This window comes from Crassostrea angulata, chromosome 6, assembly GCF_025612915.1.
Source record: "Crassostrea angulata isolate pt1a10 chromosome 6, ASM2561291v2, whole genome shotgun sequence".
Lineage (NCBI taxonomy): Eukaryota > Metazoa > Mollusca > Bivalvia > Ostreida > Ostreidae > Magallana > Magallana angulata.
The window spans coordinates 9,415,360-9,435,662 of NC_069116.1; the positions used below are offsets into that span (position 1 = coordinate 9,415,360).

The window sequence follows — 20,303 nt, forward strand, 5'->3', positions numbered from 1 at the left end:
ATCTGTACTAGTATCTGTACTAGTACCTGTACTAGTTTACACTGGCACTGAGTGAATGCAGTGATCACTTTTCTGAGTGTTCATATGCAATCTTTATCATACCCCCCTCCTAAAAAAACCCTTTTTGTTGTTTCATTTATATTATTGCTGAATCAGTATCATTTTTAGTGGATTTAGAAATATTCACATTTTTTAGGAGTTTCTACGTTAAAAAAGATTAAGTCCTTTCTAACTTATATATATATATATAAGATTCCATGTATTGACTCAATCTGCAACACAATCTCGATAAATAGTGTTTAACCAATAATGATGAGAATGCACTCTATTGCCCGCAGTGTATAGATGAGGGAAACATTTCCATTAAAATGTAGTATCATATACATGTTGAGACAACTTTTTAACTCATTTAATTAAATAAAAATTTACGTGGTAGATCTGACCTAAAATAATTACAGGTTTTCAAAGGGTTCATTACCTAATGCAATGTAGCCAGCATAGAATATGAAATCCTTCTTTTCTTGTAATTTCAGATAAATCCAAGTCTAGAAATGGTTACCATAGAAATAAAGCATATGAAAATGCCAAGTCAGAGGAAAGGTAAATTATTGACAAAACACAGTAGTCTCTTATGACAGCTGTCTTCAAACCTTTTTTTTTCTAGTATACTGTTGATAGATCATTTGCAGACCAAAGAACACTGGATTCAATTTATTGTACAATATACTTGAAATCAAATCCTTGTACGTGTCTGTACACAAGATGTCTATTGTTCCAATAGATAAATCACCGCTCCACCCTACTAAGTACTTTATTGAGGATTCTTCTTTCATCAGCTCCTGGATACAGCAGATACAGATATTTAACGCATGTAGACATGCTCTTTAACTTTCTCTCTCTACATACTCTGGTGTTGGTTTAAGTATTGGGGATAGATACTTTTAATAAGATAAGCATGACAAGTCTGTTATAGAAACTTGATATTTTAACACCAGATAGGGAAACCTTGATGAATTGATTTGAAATTCACACCTAGAGACATACATGTATCATGCTTCCAAGAATTAATACTGAATAGAAGTCGCAGTCCTCAACTCTTGATAATTTGAAATGGAATAGTAAGACAAGGGAGTCTTTGGGAACAACTTGATAAGTAACGCTAGCATTAGGTCGCTGTCAGTACTTGTATATAGAGCATACTGTATCTGTATTGAACAGCACTGTCCACCATCTAATGAACTGTTTTACGGCTTTAAAAGAGTGTGATAAACAAAGGATGGAAAAGTAAATGCCATAAAAATATACGTGACAATAATGTAAAACCTGATTCGATCTGCGTGATGGCTGGACTTCACTGAGGATGTAGAAGAATGGATGGAGGCAGTGTCCGCCCTATAACAGTAAGTCAGAGTTCTTGTTTTCTGCAGAATAATTACCTGTAGTCTTACTTTTGTCTACATATGAATTACCCATTTACATGAAATATAGATACACACAGCATTAATACAATCTAGTTGCTTTTATACTGCTAGAAAACTAAGCAGTTTCCAATGACGGTTTGCTTGCGTTTAAACTGTAAAACAAAGGAAACTGTAAGTGATACACAGATTGTAACTTTCTAAAAATAGATTCTGATAGAACTTAAATGGTTGCGCAATGATGACCCTTACCAGTAATACATGTACTGAAAATAAATTGGCAAGCAATTTTTAAAAGCAAAACAATGAATTGAATTTAAGGAACAAAATTATTTTCCAAATTTCTCAAGATTCAAGATACTTGTATGGTTATTGAACATTATAGATTTTTTTTTTAATTTATAATTCACTTTTAAATTTCCAATGCTTCATCAAAAGAAAAACCAAACACAAATTTATGAAACTTTCAAATTAAAGTACTAGTTTAAAATATACAGTCATGTAATGAATAGTATCTATTAATCCTCTAACCAAAAAATAAATAAAATCCTTCATGTTTTACAGAATATTGTATGAAGATAGTTTCATTTTTTAAAAAGTTGAGGTTAAAAGCTGTTAAATCAATATTTTAGCACCCATAAACAGTGAATGAGAGAGACACTTGTTTTATCTAATGGAGTCCAGAGTTGCTGTGTTAATAGATGTAGAGGTGAATATCTTGTGTTGACGTATCACTTAGCAAAGCAAGACTTCTCAATACTTATAGCAGTATGATATCAAATATAGATCTTTCTCTGATCAGCAGAAGTGATTTAATGTAGTTCTGGAAATGAAGATGTATTTTGTAAAATGCTTTGTTCGTTCTAAAAAAGGATAAACAGCAGGAGATGGATCTATTTGTTTGAACTAAGTACAATAATACTACTGGCTATATATATTTTTTTAATTAACCATGGACAGGTCAAGAAATCTGAGGTATAGATATCATTTATAATTTATAATTTAAAATTCAATAATTTTTATAACTGTTATAAGCAAGTTTATTGTTAAAAATGATTCTATGATTTGAATACGGGAAGTGATGATACTCTCTATCTGTAGTCAATGTTGTCACATACAGGGTTCTCATTATGAATTACTGTGGTTTCATCAATATTCGTTTAATACCAATTTTCGTGGATTTCATTGTCAAGTTGATCCACGAAATTAAATGTTTATTGAAGTTCAATTTCAACTAACATTTTGTATTGATAGGATCAATGGCCACGAAATTACGTATCCTTGAAACTGTGGTTTTCAGAAAATCCACGAAAATTGATACCCACGAAAATTAATGAAACCACAGTAGTTGTACAGCGGTTTCATTATCTTCAGAAGTGTGTTTTGACGTAAATCACAGTCCCTGTGACTAATGGACTCATTGATTTCTGTAGATCACCAATGTTAGAATACTGTACAGTAGTAGAAAGTGATTGGTTAGTTAGTAGGCTATTGACTTTCACTGTGGAAGTTTTCACTCACGGAATTTAAAGATTCTGGAGAGGTTTTTTTTCCCCCCAATTAACAATGATAACCCAACATCAGGCCAAAATGTGGATGCTGTCACAGTAAGTTTGAATATAAGAAACCGAAAGCTTTGTATCACCACCTTAGTAATTATATCAATATTCATTGTTGTTTTCAAAAGTGTATTGAAGATATCTAGAATTAGTTAGGCTGGGGAAATTACTCTTTAACTTTTTATGAATATCATAATAAAAAGCTTAATTTCTGTTGATTATCTTATTAACAAAATACCTTTTTTTTTTCAGAAGACAAAAGTATGCTTTTGAATTGAACTCATTGTCTGAAGAGTGCAGCAATGAAATAAAATACAGAGATGTACCACGGCAAAGGCTGTATGGATGTTCATTTGATTACAGTGAAGAAGATGAACTGGATTCTATTTGGCAGAACAAATTTGGATTAGACATGTCCAGTTCAAGTAGTGCAGGAACTGGCCCACCCTCTCTGTCTAGTGGCTACACAGTGAATTCAGGAAGACAGACTCCAGAGCAACCTCTGTCTGAGTCCAGAACCACGTCTGTCTCTAGTATACGCAGCGAGTTATCTGAGCTAACTACAAGCCCAGCAGCCTCTCCCCAGATCAGGCTTCATAACCCTTTTCTGGAAAAACTACTGGTGGATTCAGCTACCTTACAGGGCATGAATTTGATGACTGCAGATCAAGACCGTCATTGGAAAAGACAGGTAGAGATGAACAAAAACTACAATAAAAAGTCTTCAAAACTTCGGGATCTGGTTTTACCTGAGGAAGAACAGGAGCAGTATCCATTTGCCAAACACACTTTTAACAAGAAGCCAGAAATCATTAGCAGTAGTTCAGAGATTTCTAGTGGTTCCAGGGATTCAAGTCTTAGCCCACTTGATTCTCTGAATTTTACTAGGAATAATGATTATCTGAGACATGGATCCACAGCTAGCTCACAGTTGAGTGAGGATTTTTCAAGCACTGAGACTGGTACAGGTACCAGCAGTTGTTCCTTTAACACAAGCTTTTCTTCCAGACAGTCCACTGCAAGTAACTATCCTCCATCCCCAGATGTATGTCACACAAGCCCTGCGTTTCCACAATCATTTCAACCATACAATATGCCAAATCCTAGAATGTTTTCCCAATATTCTTTTAATGAACCAGACCAGATTTTGTATAATCTTGGATTTGGGAACAGACCAGAAACATATCTTCCTGAGAGATTTGCTCAAGATTGGTACAAAAAAATTCAGCAGACAAATATTAACCAAGCCCAGCAACAAACAGAGAGACCTTTTATGGAACCCCACATTTACGAATGTATGGGAGTGTCATCACCTAAACAGGCAGTCCCACAGTTTAAAAGTCAGCATGATAGTCAGAGTACTGCTGCAAAAGCTAAAAGGGAGCACAGGAAAATGCAGCAATTTTCTGTGCAGGCAAAAGAAAATTCAAGTACAAAAATATCTGGTGAACAGTTAAGTGTGAGTAAATTGTTTGACCTTTTAAAAAGGGAAAACCAGCACTTTTTTAAAGAATACAACTCCTTTAGTACAAAAGATTTGAGAAGAAAACAGTTTGCCAGTCATCGTCAAAAGTCATTACCAACTTATTTGGAGACTTTAAATGAAGAAGATGAAGGTCGTACCAAATGTGGCCTTAAAAAGTCAAGCAAAATGGAAAGAGTTTTAGAAACCGAAAGCAGTTCTTCTGAAGAAAAGTCTTATAATGTATCAATGGAAATCAATTCCGATGTGAGTGATTCAGGGAGCAGCAACCTGGAACTTCAGGAGAACAATATGAATGACCAGTTGCAGAAGAAACATATTGTACCAAGCATTTTAATCTGTCAGAGTCCAGTGAGAGACACTTTTGAATCCAAAGACAGTTTAGAAGTAGCTAATATTCTGTCAACAAGTGAAGAGGACAAAAACATGAGACAGAACAGTTATAGGACAGAAGTTCATCTAGAACCAGCCATGCTCTCAATGGTGCTACAGGATGCTGAAAGTACCAGGTCCAACCAACTGTTAACAGTTATGAGACCCAATGGAAATGGAGAGTATTCAGACGACAGACTTCATCCGACCTCACCATCTTCAGCCTCTTCTATCTCACCTTGTCCTCTCTCTCCAGTAACCGTCATTGAAGTGAATTTAGACAATCAGAATGACAGTATTGACACAGAGGAAGGAGTTAACTCGAATCACAGCAGGGACAACTCATTGGACAAAGAGAGTAGCTCAGGGGACAACCAACCAACATTGTCACTTACAGCTGGGAAGCAACAGAAAGGAAAATTAGCAGGAGCAGTTTCTTCATTAGCAAATTACTCAAACTCTCCTGTCACAAATGAACTGAATTCAGTAAAGTCTGTGTTACCCTCTTCACATGAGTCCTCTATGCAACCCTCTTCTAAAATGTGTGAGGCTTTCGTTCAAACAGAGGACAAAAGCTTATCACCCTTGCTCAGTTTAAAAGACTTGGATGGTCTACTGAAACAAATCACCAATGGTGAAAATGAATACTTCTATGTTGCAGAAGACAAAGAAATTCAATGTGATTTGATCAAAGACAGACAATACACAGATACCTTAACTGAAAGCAATGAAGACACCTTGGAACTGTCTTCTGTTGCTCAAACTGACAGAATCTTGGATGATTCTGGATCTATCACAGGGAGCTTTTTTGAGATGCCTAACATTGACAGCATTCCAGACACCAGCTGTGTGAGTGTTGAGGTTCAGACAGACCAAGATTATGGCTGTTCTTGTGGCAGAAACATAAATAAGGGAGGGAAAAACAACTCCAATTGCAAGTCATTCTTGGGACTGTCTGAGGGGTCCTACAATGTTAAAAATGAAGCTAACTTCTCCAGGATTTTTTCAGCAAGTTTCTGTGATAGTATTTCAGATGATGAGATGAACAAAAGAGGTCAGGGCAGTTTTCTATCTCCAGAAAGTTGTAATTATAGTCCATTAGAAGTCACTCTTGATCGACTAGAAAGTAAAGCTCAGCACTGGAAAGCTATGATTTCTCATAACCTTTAATTGAAAAGACCATCATGGATTTTATTGAAATGGTTTCTGTAAAATGATTTGCTGTAGGTGGATATATACAGTTACAATAGAGAAATCATTCTTATTACAGAACATATTAGATTACAAACACTTCCTGAAAAGACCAATGACATTATTTTCATATAAATATTTTTTCCTTATTTGGCTGACGTAATGGAAGGCATGTGTTGTTCTTTGGTCAGCAATCATTATGAGTACAAATATCCAGTGGTTAGCCTTCAGTTGATAGAACCTGTCCACAGTGAAGTCTTAATAGTCCTAAGTAATGAACTGGTTCTTTAGGACCCTGGTAACCAGATTTGGAAGAAAACCTCAGTGGGAACAGCTCCTTAATCTGTTGTTAGCCTGGGAGAGCTGTGATTGATCCCTCTACTTTTATCTTAATGTGCTGGACAGATCTGTGTTTTTCATCGTTGTTAGTTGATACCTGTGAAATGTCCACATGGCATATAAACTTTATTTGATTTGTCAACATTTTAAATTTTCAAACTGAACTGTTTCTGTCTAATTTTTTTTTTAGTCTTAGTATAGTTAGTTGAAGATTGATGTAAAGTCTGCATGAGAATAAAATTAGTTATTCAGGTCTAATCAGGAGTATACAAAGTTTTATCATGCGGGTGTACATTTATTTCATTGGACCTGAGGTCAAAGGGTGGACAAAATACAATCAAGGGCATGCCCTGTACACCAAAGTTAGACCTGGGAAACTAGTATTTCTTGTGTTACATGTACCTACATTATTGGTAGGAATGAGTTTTACAGCCTAAATGTTTGGTGATATTATGTTTAAAAGAGTTGTATAAATGCTTGGAACTGAGGATATCAGATATCACTCAGTAGTGGCGATAAATTTATTTCTGTCAGTGCATGTATTATATGTCAGCATTTAGTCAACATATTTCAGGAATATTTAAGACTGGATCTTATATAAGAGACATATTTGATATGTTTATGTGTGTATTAAATTTTTGTTATATATATATCTCACTTCTGTCTTTGTTGCCCTGTGATTTTTTTAAATGATATTTTTTACGTTTTTATAAAGAAAGATTTAGGAAATTATATCCTTATACGTCACAATGAAAATCACAATATGTATGAACTTTATTAAACATGATTGCCTGTTTTTCTGATTTTTGGAATGTCATGACAAGTACATTTGTGTGAAAAATAAATTTTTCAGAATGTATGTTTGGTTTCATATATACTAATTTAGACAGTTTTCCCCCTCATATATATGTATAGCAATGTTTTTCTCCCATTTATTCTACTTTTGCTAGTTTATTATTACCAGAGTTTTATAGATTTTAATTGAAAGGGGTCTGAGTGGGGCTCACAGGCTTGCATCAAATGTCAGCAATTTATTCCTGTGTATATTATGGTACAAAATTGTAACACAGAAATAGATACCTCATTTTTTTTGTTATTAACAATCTTTCTACAGAATATAGGTAATACAGGTAATTGTTTCTTATTTTATCGTGGCTATTGTGTATTTTTATCCTGTAATGAACGCTGGTTTAGTTCTTAGTGTTAGTATTTCTATCATATATCCCTTTGATGACGCGGCACAAGTTAGAATGATAAATTACTTTGTAATTAAACAGTTATTAGACTAATTAACATTAAACATGGAAGAAAATAATTTTTCAAAACTAGATTGTGATCATTGAGACAAAGAATTAGAGATCTGAGGATTCTTGCAGTGTGCTATCAGTTCTCATGGCTGAACAGTGTCGAATAGTAACCATGATGAAAAAACAATAGGGGTATACAGAAGTTTGATTGCTTTAAAGAATGTTGATAGTGTACCCCTAATACAAGTGTTATGTGTCCTGTTGACAGAGCATATCTTTGTCCCATGGTCTGCTTCACCGAACAATAAAATGTCTGATTACAAGATACTGTTCCTAATTGTTCAAATATATTCAGATATTAATTCCTGAAGAACGGGATCCCTATTCTGAGAGGGGATGGGGTGTTTAGTACAGTCATTAATTTCAGACTTGGTGTTTTCTTAATGAAATGAAAACTTGGGAGGTTTTGGAGGCATGTTGTGGCTATTGAATGCCTCTCTTGACAAAGGGGCACCTTGTGTGAATTTTGTATCCATATGTACCCTTAATGTTTGTTGACGCAGGAGTTAGTCTTAGTAGGGACGTTCTGTCTAAAGACCTTATCTACAGAGAGATGGATTTTTGTGTCTTTATTCTAATCTACTCGTAAATATAGCTGTTCCACAATTTACCTATTGACAAGAACATATTAAATTTTTCTGTGTATGCTCTTTGATACAAGGGATTTCACTTCAGAACATCCATGAATTTCTTCTAAAGGATCCTGTGAAGTGTTTATTCAATTGGAGCGCTTTGTTTAAAGTTGACCTATGGTTTCTCCTTTGCCATGTACAAAATAGTTTTCGGATTAAACTGAAGTTTGAGTGATGTAGAGTATATGTAATGAAGCCTGTCTTTGTATGAGAATTGTGGAATTTTAAGCATGGAAATTCTAGTAAAACAATCGCCAGACGAGTTTCTGACCACGCTCAGACAGTCCTTAAAACGAATGCAGAACATTCGACAGGCAGAGCACACTATAAGTTTGAGATTCCGTAGCTCTTCCCTAACAGACCTCTCAAAAATTAACAGGTAAGGCTAATTTACTGCACTGTATGTTAATATTGCAGGTGGAAAAGATTTTAATTTGCTCAATTTGAAGCAAATCGTGGTCATTCGGAGTAGCAAATAGGACAAAATAAAAAACCTTATTTTTTTCATCACCACTTCCTTACTCTCATTAAGTATACAAACATGATATATTATATTGTTTTATGTTTGATTTTAAAACTAGAATCCAGATCCCAATTTACGACGAAATTATAAAATTAATCATAACATTTTGGCAAACAAATTCTTTGTTCGCTATATTATAATCTATGTATTGTTTACTGAAGATAAATATGTAGGAATATACACTTAAATCATGTCCATTGTCAAGTGATGATATCAAAATTAAAAACACAGTGCAATGTATTGCATGTACAGAAAATGGTAAAAGGACAATGTGCGGTATGGTCAAATATTTGCCCCCGATTTCAACCAATTTTTAAAAAGTATCTTATAAAAATCGAATCTTCATAAATCATTGTACAGAGGATGACTATCACTTTAATCTTGATTTTAGTCATCATTGCTCATTCGTTGTTTATCTATGACGTCACCTTAATGACCTAATTCCCACAAATTTGCAAACAAATAAAAATATTCTCATTTTTAGCTCACCGAGCTGAAAGCTCAAGTGAGCTATTCTGATCACATTTTGTCTGTCGTCCGTCTGTCTGTCTGTCCGTCCGTCTGTCCGTCTGTGTTCACGAGAGAATATTTATTGGGTTCAATTCATGTCATTGGAACACTTATTGGGTACTTTTGACTTATTGGGTATACCCAATAATCCAATTGCTTTCATTGTGTTCCAGAGACATTTACTGGGTATTGGATAACACAAACCCAATAAATGTTTGTCTGAGATTTCTCTATAAAATTTAGTCCATCTAATGGACTTTACTGTTTGTTGAAATCAAATTCTTTCGGGATGCCTTTGGTTTTATCATCAACAATGAAGAATTCAGAAGAGTTCCAAACAACTATGACATGTGATAAGATTATCCAATCAGAAAGTAGCAATGGCTACTGAAACAGATGCTAGATGAACATATCACCTGGAACTAGAGAAAACTCATTCAAGGCCATATTGCTATCTGGATAAGAATGTAAGTTATTTTTAAGTCTTATATATTTCTTTTCTTTTCATATTTTTAAAGATATTGACAAAATCTATTTTAATCATAACCAACACTACTGATGTGGAATAATTAGCCTAAGTACCCAACAAGTTTGTCAGTGTTTCTTGTGTTTGTTATAAAGAAGTTTTATTGTAAAACTTTCCTTCAAGAAGATTTTTCATATCTAGTTTGTTTTTGGCATAAAGTTTCATTTCCAATCGTTTTACATATTGATTTTGGAGTTTTAAAACTGGTCTTTAATGTATGTAAACAAAATCATTGCACAATCCTTGTTTACATTACAAAGCCTTAAATTGTGTCACAGTGAACTATCTTGATTAAAACTTAACAACTGATAATCATTTCGATTAATCATTTTAAATGCCTTATTTGTGCATTCAAAATAGCAAGATAAATTATGACTAAAATCGTGACCATGTCAATTTTATACTTTATTCATAGTGATTAATTGTTTAGTTAACTTTTTGTCTTAAAAATTGACATTGTTTCAATGATTAAATTTCTTTCGCTGTTCCAAATCAACTATATAACCACTTCTTGGGGTCTAACATAGAAACATTTCGGGAAAATTGTAAATGGTAATAGATTGAAAATACAGGTAAAATCGGTATCTTGAACTTGAGGTGACTTCAACAAAATTTCGAGGTATGTATCCAGGGGTTCAAGATATCTTAAGTGGCTTTCTGATTAATTCCATTCTTATATAAATTATTAAATCAATGTTTCGTTTTAAATATGACTTAAAATTTTTGATTATTAAATCAATGTTTTGTTTAAATATGACTTTAAAATTTTTGTCACTCGACAGTTTACAACTTGCAATGGGATGAAGCACTTACCATGTAATTACTGAAATTTATCACGTATAAAATGAAAAATACGGCTTGAAATTTAACAAATAACACATATGGTTTTTATTATCTATCTATTAATACACACAGTATATTTTTGTATTTGTTGTGTTTGTGAAGCTAATGTATTTTATATTAATTTATTGTGCTCATCAGTCCTCATATCTAGTAATTATATTGAAAAGTGAAAACATTTCACATGTATGATAAACCATAGTCACTTCACAAGCTGTGTATTCAATATGTCCGTATACAGTACTTGTGTTTTATTAAACACATTTACGATAATCATGGCTGTTTTTAATCTAAATTTTATAGATATGTATAAAGGTGGTATTGGGATGGGACATCTGTTGATATTACTGTGGATTCAAGTACATTTATTAATTATAATTAGAATACTTTCACCGGTTTAGAATTTTCAAATTTTACAATATTTAACCCAAAAAAAAGCTTTTGAAAAAAGATGTGCCCCACACCACCTTAAATGCCCAAAACACACAAGCAGCCATCTTAATAAACTACGTCTCGCATGATTGAGGTAACAATAGTTTTGAAAGGTGTAAATATTGCCGTGGTCAGACGTGTGAAGTAATGATACCATGCAATTATGATAGGGCAGCTGTTAAAAATAAATGACTCCATTTTGAGATAAATCAGGTAAAATTAGCGTTTCAGCTCTTCAATATACCTTACATAAGCAGGGTATTCGAAAATATGTACCATATTCGAGATATCAGGAGTTTTTAAAATCATTACATTTATGTAGAGAAAACGTTCGGGACCGGGGGTAGACTTCAACATAAGCAGGGTATTCGAGTTATCCCTTGACCGAGCTACCAATATTTACCTGTGATATTAGATTCATTGGAATGGGATCTTTAGAAACCTAATGGCTATATGTAATATATAATATTGGGTGCAGTATAAGGAAAGTTGTATGGACCTCTTTGGACCCCAAAATGAACAAATAAGCTATACATATTTTCTTTGTTTTTTGTAGAATCATGTTATGATGACCCATTTGATTTAGCAGAATCATGTGATGATGACCCTTTCGATTTAGCACCTGGAAGTAGAAGTCAATTAAGGCTGGTAAGTCAATACATGCACGATGTATGTACAACATTTGTGTAATGTATGTTTTATGATGTATATTTAGTATGATTGTACCTCACAGGCACCTGCATGATGTAATATATCTTTTTTCATAATAAAAAAATATACCCTATACCTAAAAATACACAATTAAGGTACACATCGCTGCCATCTAATAGCTTGGATTAATTTATTTAAAACTAACACTTCAGTCCGATTTTAAGCCTGAAACTCAATCATAAAACTATTTTTGATCCTCTTGGTTTTGCAGTCTTTCATATACATTTAATTAAACTCAATTTCTAAATGACCATACTAGGAGACAGGCTAAGTGCCGTCACTAAGACCTTTCCGAGTTTTCTCTGTTTCTTTATGTCGACTACCATTTATATCGTGTTCTGGATCAGCGTTCAGCATGAACCTCTTTGTTGTTATTAAATTCACATTAACTCCCTTGATTATAATTATATAGGTTAATATATTCTGGTTCGGGAGAGAATTTGTTTTATTCAGTGATATCATAATTGACATCAATTTCCCCGCCGTAATGTTATGTTTCATTGATTCTCATTGGTTAATCATAAAGTGTTGACCAATGAGATTTCGGCTTTTGTAGTGTGCCATTTTTTCTTCGGAACATATTGGGGGTCTAGTAAATAGGTGAAAAAAGGAACAATCAATGTCGTGGAATTCCTTAGCGAGAAAATGTGTGTTTTTTTCTAAATTTGATGTGTCCTTTGGGATGCACTTATAATGAAATAATGCATCCTGAGCAAAATTTGTGCATATTTTACGCAGGATGCACATCAAAATGAATCAATGTATAAAGGTAAAAATTCTTTTTCAAGCTGATTTTTTTTATCTGCTTTATCTTGAACATAAAAAACAATTCTTAGAGCTTATCACATTGATTTTAGGTCTAAACCTGGAATTTTCTTGTCAAAATTGTAAAATGTAAACAAAAACAAGACCTGAGCTTTGTTTATTTTGAGTTCAATATCTTGCTTGATAACTGACACTCAAATTTTGGTTGACTATTAGAAATGCTTTACTGAAGGATATTGTAAATATCAAAAACGGGAAAAAAAATTGGCCAAAATCGTGAGAATGCCCCTTTAATACATCAATTAAACGTTTTTCATTTGATGACCTTGTGGCAAAAATATGTTTATGGATTTTTAAACATTATTGGGAACTTGAGCTTGATCAAATACCAAACCCGAATATGAAAAATGTTTGTATATATAAATCATTTGTTGATACATAGAATTTTATGAATGCCAGTATTTATATCCACTTCCATGGTTTTTACTTGATTCAAAATCAACGCCTTTTGAATTGTTGGTATCTGTATCATTGCTTTATTTGGAAGGGATTACCCTAAGTATGACATTAAAATGTCAACTTCTGTCCTCTGTTTAATCATTCATCCCATATCTAAAGCAGTAGATGCAGGATGAGGGGTCATATTCATTGTTGAAAGATGAAATGCATTGATTTGGTTGAATTAGTTGAAGCTTATATAGATGTCGAACGACCATTTGAAGATGGAGAGTATTGCAAATTAACTTTATCAATGAATTTCCACCGAAATTCCTGCAGGTATGACTGTCCTAGAAAAATCCAAAATGGCGGCGAGGTGTACCTTAATTGTGTATTATTAGAGTATTTTTTTATTACAAGAAAATTATATAGGTCAAGTGCCTGTGTTATAACTTTATAAAAAATCCGAAATATTTCTTTGTTGTTGTAGAATCACATGATGATGATGATGATGATCAGAGCTATACTGACATCTGGACAAAGAGCAAAAGTGGAGCCCTGGATTCACAGTTTAAAGGTAAACCGTACTGTTCACAAAACGAAACGTACAGTGCAAAAAGTGTGCAATATAATTTATGCAAGACCCGCCCCAAAACGGCCAAAAAAGCATACCGTACCGTGCAATAATTTAAGAGTGCAACTTCCACATGCCGCTTATTGACGTATTTCTTTCGATGAATACGGACTGATATTATCGCTGACCAGATAAGTTCAATATTTTTCTAGATTTTAGTTATAAGGGATTAAATAACACATATTAAAATTTAACGCTAATATTTTTATTAAAACTGTTACAAAATTGTTTTAATCTTATTCCCTTTCTTAGACCTTAATCTTTTCTTTGCATAGCGCCATGAACTTTCAATACGTGTACACATGTATGTCGTAAATTGTGAAATGAACAGGTGTCGGGAATCGATCAACTAACAAATCAGTTTTTCCTTGAAATAATAAACTTATCATACATAGATAAAGTTGTTGGTTGCTTTAACGCTCATTGAATCATAACGTGTTACTTGGCTTTCTTGTGTATAAGTCGCGATCATTTCCTGTGAATAGTGATTAACTAACCCAGGGTTCAAAACAACATGTCCTCGGGGGTTTTCACACTTGTTCAAGACAAAAGAAAAACTACAAAATTGCGTACGTCTTCGTCTAACCTGTACAGCACGCCTATTTTCGATCTTCTATCTTACAGAAGAGGCAAGAGAGAGAGAGAGAGAGAGAGAGAGAGAGAGAGAGAGAGAGCTTGTGTAATTATATTACTTAAATTGAAGTTTTATCACTAAACCATTGTTTCACTTTAGGTTTTTATATTCGGTCTTTTGAGTGGGATTTTATTTCAGGACTCCACGTGCTTCGCCTCTCAATCAGTTTAAGTATGGCAGATCACGTCATGCGCCGCGTGCTACTTGGCTCCTCCTACATAGCTACATGTAGAAGAAAATTATCGAATGAAATTGTTTTAGTTTTATGTTTACTTTCTTAAATCCTCATTTTAAAGAGTGCTCCTATTTGAAATTATTCAACAACCATTTCCTTCCGAGTTCATAATTATAACTCATGTACTGGTGATGAGAATTTCTTTCTATCGCTGTGGTATTTCTTTTTTCTTTGTTACTAGATAAATTCTTAATATGTTTATCACTTTTAACATTCAATTGTTGATTGCCGTGAAGTTTCCGTGTCCTGTTTACAACAAGTATTTGAGTAAAAAGGTACATGAAATATAAACAGGTTAGCCAGCATTTGTAAAATGTCAGCTAAATTGCATGCATACAGTGAAGAGCGGACACTTGTCCAACAAAATGATAAATATCACCATTAAAAGCTATTAACTTATTGTGTGTATCCAGTTATGTACATGAAAATTTCTCGTAAGAAATATGGTACATGTACTTGCATAGTTTAACTGAATTAACAAAAACTAATAGTCATATTTTGACTATACATGCGATATTATTTCAGCTCTAGGTAAGAGAAGCGATTTCGGGTTACATGTAGTCGGATCTGTGTATACGAACAAGAGCAGAAAATCATAGAATCACTATTCAAATGAATAAAAATCCGTGTCGAAAAACTTTAAAACAGGTACTTTCAAGATTTCAAGATTTCTAAACTGAAATTCATTGTTTATTTTAAGTTGTTTAAATTGCGTGTATTTTTACATTGTCAATTCACCAGGGGAATTTGATTGGCAACAGAACGCAATAAAGAATGATCATATGAATTATGAATAAAAAAAATAGAAAGATGCTTGTAAATATAACAACTAGCCGAAAATTAAGACAGCGAGAAGGAAATTAAAGAAATATCGAGAAAAGTCTGGGCAATTTTTCGTAGCAATTTTAAATGGATTTGAAATATTTAATGACTTCAGTACATGTATAGAAATAATAATTTTAAGATGCTTGTTATCGCCAGATCGCTGAATTACATGTAACAAACACATGTCGGATTATAGTCAAACAGTTCTTTTAATCTATTTTAATAATTGCATATATCTAAAATTAAATACATGTACGAATATTAACAGACTAATCAAAATTAAAACTACCCTCCGCTTCCCAGTTTTCACGTTTCACGCAACGTATCAAAATTGAGATAATGGATGGCAGTTCTGATTTTAATTAGATTGATATACATTTGTAATATATTATATAAAGAAAGAAAAAAGGCTCGTTATAATTACCACCTTGCTGAAGTCAATCGGGCAAAAACTAAAGAAAATTATATCGAGAAAAATCAAAGCGTTCAGGCCACGCCTACCTCATTAATAAAGCACGCAACACGTTCACAAAGCATGCAGCTATTTTTAGCAAAGCGTACCGTGCAAGAAGCAAACCATACCGTTCACAAAGCGAACCGTACTGTTCAAAAAGTGTACCGAACCAAACCGTGCAACTGGTGTAGTAGCACGTTTCCGGGTCTTTAATATTAGTTTGCATTGTAAGGGAGTTGCATTTAATGCCTGGTAGGTTCCAATTCTATGTTTAAGATTATATATGTGCATTAAATTTGCGTAAAAAAAACTGTTTCGTATGTGACATGACTACGTAGATGTACATATGCACACTTTAATATGTAAAAGCCTACCATGTTGCTTAGTACTAATATAAATCCATAAAACCTATCCTTGTTAATCATAATCAAAGTATTGAATGAAATTATCTGTAATCATTTTATGTAGATAATTACGTGTATTTATCTATTCATACTTTTGAAACAATAGATCATTTTTTGGGGGTGGGGGTTGATATTGAATGTTTGAAGGGGGGGGGGGTGTTGGTGTTGGTCTTTAGGTTGTACAAATGTGTTGTGCATGACGATGTAGTTGTTTGTTGTCTAGCTGATCTCTCTCGATCTCTCTCTCGATCTCTCTCTCTCTGAGTTTTAAATACATGGCTGATTGTGACATGAAAATGCAAATGTTGGGGATAGTGTTTAATACATGTAGAATTAAATTCAAAACATTTCATTTTAGATACCTTGTAAATTGAAGTGGATCGAACTTCATCAAAGATTAAAACACAACAATGAGACACACTAGATGTACCAGTAAGTAAAATTTATTTTTGTAACAATGATGTCTAATTACACTTGTCAAAGTTTGAAAGAAGGAACCTGTAAAAACTATATATTCAGTATTTGACATGCAGATAATTACTGGGAAACTTTATATTGATTACCGGTATACATATTTCACAGACTTTAATCACTTAGTGGGTATTTTTTATTCTTCTAGATTTTAAACTCTAGTTAACTGACTCTTTTCCATAGGATATGTTTTTCTATAAATGTTACCACGGTTGTCATATAGAAGAGTAAAAGAAACCTCCTTATTAGCAAGTTCCTTTTCCTTATGACATATCTTTAATGGGTTAAGTAATGGTGCATTTCTTCTGAAACTAGGGTTGAATAAAGTTCAGTAAATATTACACTTACATGAGTAAAAACAATTCATCACTATGACATCTTTATGATGTCATATAGGTGAGGTAGTCTCAAGCTAGCATCAAAATGGAGCAAGAAATAAACTAAGGGTTTCACAATATATAGTCATATAACTATTTTATTTACAGACCAATACCTATATGTAATACATGTACATTGATGGATACTAGGAAAATTCTTATACTTTTCTATTTTACCTTTTCATATGGTGTTTGAAAACAATTCCTTTTTGTAACTAAAGAAAAACTCATTATTTGTGTGATAAATTTTTTATAAAATCAGACATTATTGAGTTTTTTCATTAGAATATGAACAAAATAAATTTGGTAAAATATTGAATGTTTATGTTTTACATGTATTTTTATCTTTGAGATAAAAGTTTTCTCAATATATGTTTTTTAAGAACATTGAATGCTAATGAACTAGATGTTGTTTAATTAAATTTTGACTGGACAATTTTGTTCAGATTAAATGCATGTGTATCAATGCTACAAAATCGATAATTATGTATTGATTTTTTCCCAATTTGGAATCATGGTTCTGTATGGTGTCTGGAATGAATATGTATAAGCTTAGAATTGTAAATAACCACAATGACTGTTTCATATTGGGTATATACCTCTAACTATTTTTAGAATCGGTAGGACAAGAAAGTAGTTCCTTTAAGCAAAATAGTTGCTAAATTGCAGAGTGTATATACATTTATTGGGACATTTGAAATCGGAATGCTTGACACATGTTAGAAAAAAGGATTTGCAATTTTAAAACCAAGTGTCATAATTAAATTATCATTTGAAGGAAAGAATTGAAATTGTTTGACGTACACCCTTTCCAAAACTGTGAAATTCCCTACTTTTACTTTTATTTTCAGAGTTTTTCAGTACAGACTTCACACCATGAAATTTTAACAGAAAAGAGGCAATTTGATGAGCTTTCATTCAAGAGGTCCCTCGTTGTTGAACGAAAAATAGGGCTGGAGCTATGAACAGGAACGTTTACATTACCGCCTATGGAAAATGCATCAGTGGACTATACTCAGGCATTTCATGTGGATACGAAGGTAGCGAGCATAATGCAGGAAAAATACACAGCTAGTGTTAGAAAGCATTTAATGGGGTTTACCATCAGAAAAATCTGGTAATTGAAGTGGTGAAATGACGGGCGGCTGCCAAAAGGGTACCCCCTTTGTCTGGACAACTCATACAGTTTTCAAGATATAAAGGTTTTTTGTTTTGCAGATCAATTGTATATATAATCGAAATATGCATTATTGCTAGGATTTTAACTTTTGTAAATTTTTGCAAAAAATACTCACTTTTTTAACTAGTCAATTGCTTATAGGGTACATCTTTTGTGCAAATAACTCCTCCCAACAGTTTTGAAGATAGGGATATCTTAATTTTGCAGATTACCGGAAATTGTACAATTGATATCTCAACCCCCATAAACTTGAAATGATGACCAAATATCTTAAAAACAAATAGGATTTCCACCCCTAAACAATAAATATTCTTGTTCATTGTGTAGGTCATGACCTTGGAGGTGGTTAAGAAGATAAACATTTACAATTTTCTTCAATTCAGAATGTTGATACAGGAAAAACATTCGATATTTTTATATTATATATTATAAGAGTAAAATGGTCAAACAAGAGATAAAGGAAGTAAGGGAATATTTTTCAGACTGTTGCACATCAAATACACTCCCATGAATGAAAATGTGCCCAAAACTTACAGAATGTAACTAAAATGGCGAAAAATATTGTGGAAAAGGATATGGGAGACCATAAAGAAAAAAATATGGAATGACCTTAAAAGAGTAAATTTGCACTTTTGATTGAGTTATGTCTTAGTGTACATATATTTGATGTTATTATGCCTTCTGTCAGTTTGTCACTATATATTCAATACTCATCTATTTTCGCATAGTATCAAAGGATTTATATAGCGTAAGCATACTATGCCGAAATAGAGCACGGCAAATATTTTCAACGAAAATCTTTCAAGCGCCGACAGCGGGATTCGAACTCACGACGCTAAAATCATTCCAGCGTGAAGCCCAACGCGTTACCGCTACGCTAACGCAGCAGTTATCATATTCTGCGGTATTTATATATATATATAACGTGGATATATACGACTGACATCAAACAATTAAAATTATTCATTTTTCCAAAAACACTTCATTATTGGCGGTAATTTCAAAGTTAAAGTTTCTTATAAACTGTTGAACAAATTGATTGAACATTTTTCAAAGAAATTCTACATGAGAATCACAAAAACGCTTTTTTAAATGACGCTTGATAAAGAATGTACAAGAAAAAAATTCAATGAGATTTCGTCTGCTAAACATTTCGAGTTTTCTCGGTACGGCCAAACGTCTCTCATTTCTTGAAAAGAACATAAACCTCTGTTGACTTTTTATTGTACAACAACTTGTTGATTAAATAAACAATCAAATCAATTGATTACTTTGGGAAAAAAAAACACCAAACGCTTGCTTTTCCAGTGATTATTTTTAGGGACTTGTCAACCCTCGAACGTCACAGCTACTTATAGCAAAGCACGTCAGTATATTCAACAGTCGGCATAATAATAACAATAGTGTTGTGTTGTGCATGTACTATGCCTAAATAGTAGTCAGGATTTGATACATAGTGCACTCGCCTCCGGCTCGTGCACTATGTATCAAACCCTGACTACTATTTATGCATAGTACATGCACAACACAACACTATTATATAAATATTGTTATTATATGTGTGTGTGCTCATAGAAAAGAACATCATGCATATGCATTGTAATACCAGTAAATATAGTATTGAAATTGTTGATCATGTTAAGATTTTCAAAGTTTATGATGAGTTACAGAATGTAAATTGTAATTCCACACATACAAAAATCTTTGTCACTGTTTTAAGAAAAAAACCAAACTGTACCAGTATGTGGATATGAACATTTTTTGAATATTTTTGGATGTGTATTTTTTATGAGTCAGACAATAACTGTTGAATATTTAAACTTTCTCTGCATTTTTGTATGCGAGCTTAATATTATGCTAGTTTAAAGGTCTATGAAATGGTCTGTTTGATCTTCTTAACCATACATGTAAGATGTCTGACAATCTTTCTGTAAGATTTGATAAATTTGTTTCAGTATAATTTGTGTACATGCATTTGTGTAAATTTCAAGAAAAGATTTAACGCCATCAAACTCTGCCATGCATTATGTATCAGTAATTGAA

General features: G+C 33.0%; 2 protein-coding genes and 1 long non-coding RNA gene across 17 annotated transcripts in view; all 3 read left to right on the forward strand.

Annotated features, from left to right (window-relative positions):
• The window catches only part of LOC128187700 (trichohyalin-like), a 72,186-nt gene that overhangs the window by 21,823 nt on the left and 30,060 nt on the right, over window positions 1–20,303 (forward strand). For 14 of the 15 annotated variants that reach the window (XM_052858143.1, XM_052858141.1, XM_052858147.1 and 11 more), the window contains one exon: window positions 534–600. In XM_052858143.1, the coding sequence (XP_052714103.1) occupies window positions 534–600 (67 nt within the window). Of the gene's footprint in view, window positions 1–533; window positions 601–8,002; window positions 8,681–20,303 lie in introns of those variants that run through there. The other variant, XM_052858149.1, reaches the window with a different exon arrangement.
• LOC128187702 (uncharacterized) lies at window positions 1,914–7,795 on the forward strand. The gene is made up of 2 exons (XM_052858150.1): window positions 1,914–3,025; window positions 3,230–7,795. The coding sequence occupies exons 1-2, from the start codon at window positions 2,985–2,987 to the stop codon at window positions 6,000–6,002; spliced, it is 2,814 nt and encodes a 937-aa protein (XP_052714110.1). The 5' UTR covers window positions 1,914–2,984; the 3' UTR covers window positions 6,003–7,795.
• Window positions 9,327–18,928, forward strand: LOC128187704 (uncharacterized). The gene is made up of 5 exons (XR_008244078.1): window positions 9,327–9,801; window positions 11,689–11,780; window positions 13,537–13,623; window positions 16,591–16,664; window positions 17,932–18,928. It is a non-coding gene; the product is annotated as an uncharacterized LOC128187704 (long non-coding RNA).

Bases quoted from the DNA above. Each gene is read 5' to 3' on its own strand.
- LOC128187702 (XM_052858150.1), top strand. From the start codon at position 2,985: ATGATAACCCAACATCAGGCCAAAATGTGGATGCTGTCACA. The intron at 3,026-3,229 runs GTAAGTTTGAAT...TTTTTTTTTCAG, and splicing joins AAAATGTGGATGCTGTCACA to AAGACAAAAGTATGCTTTTG.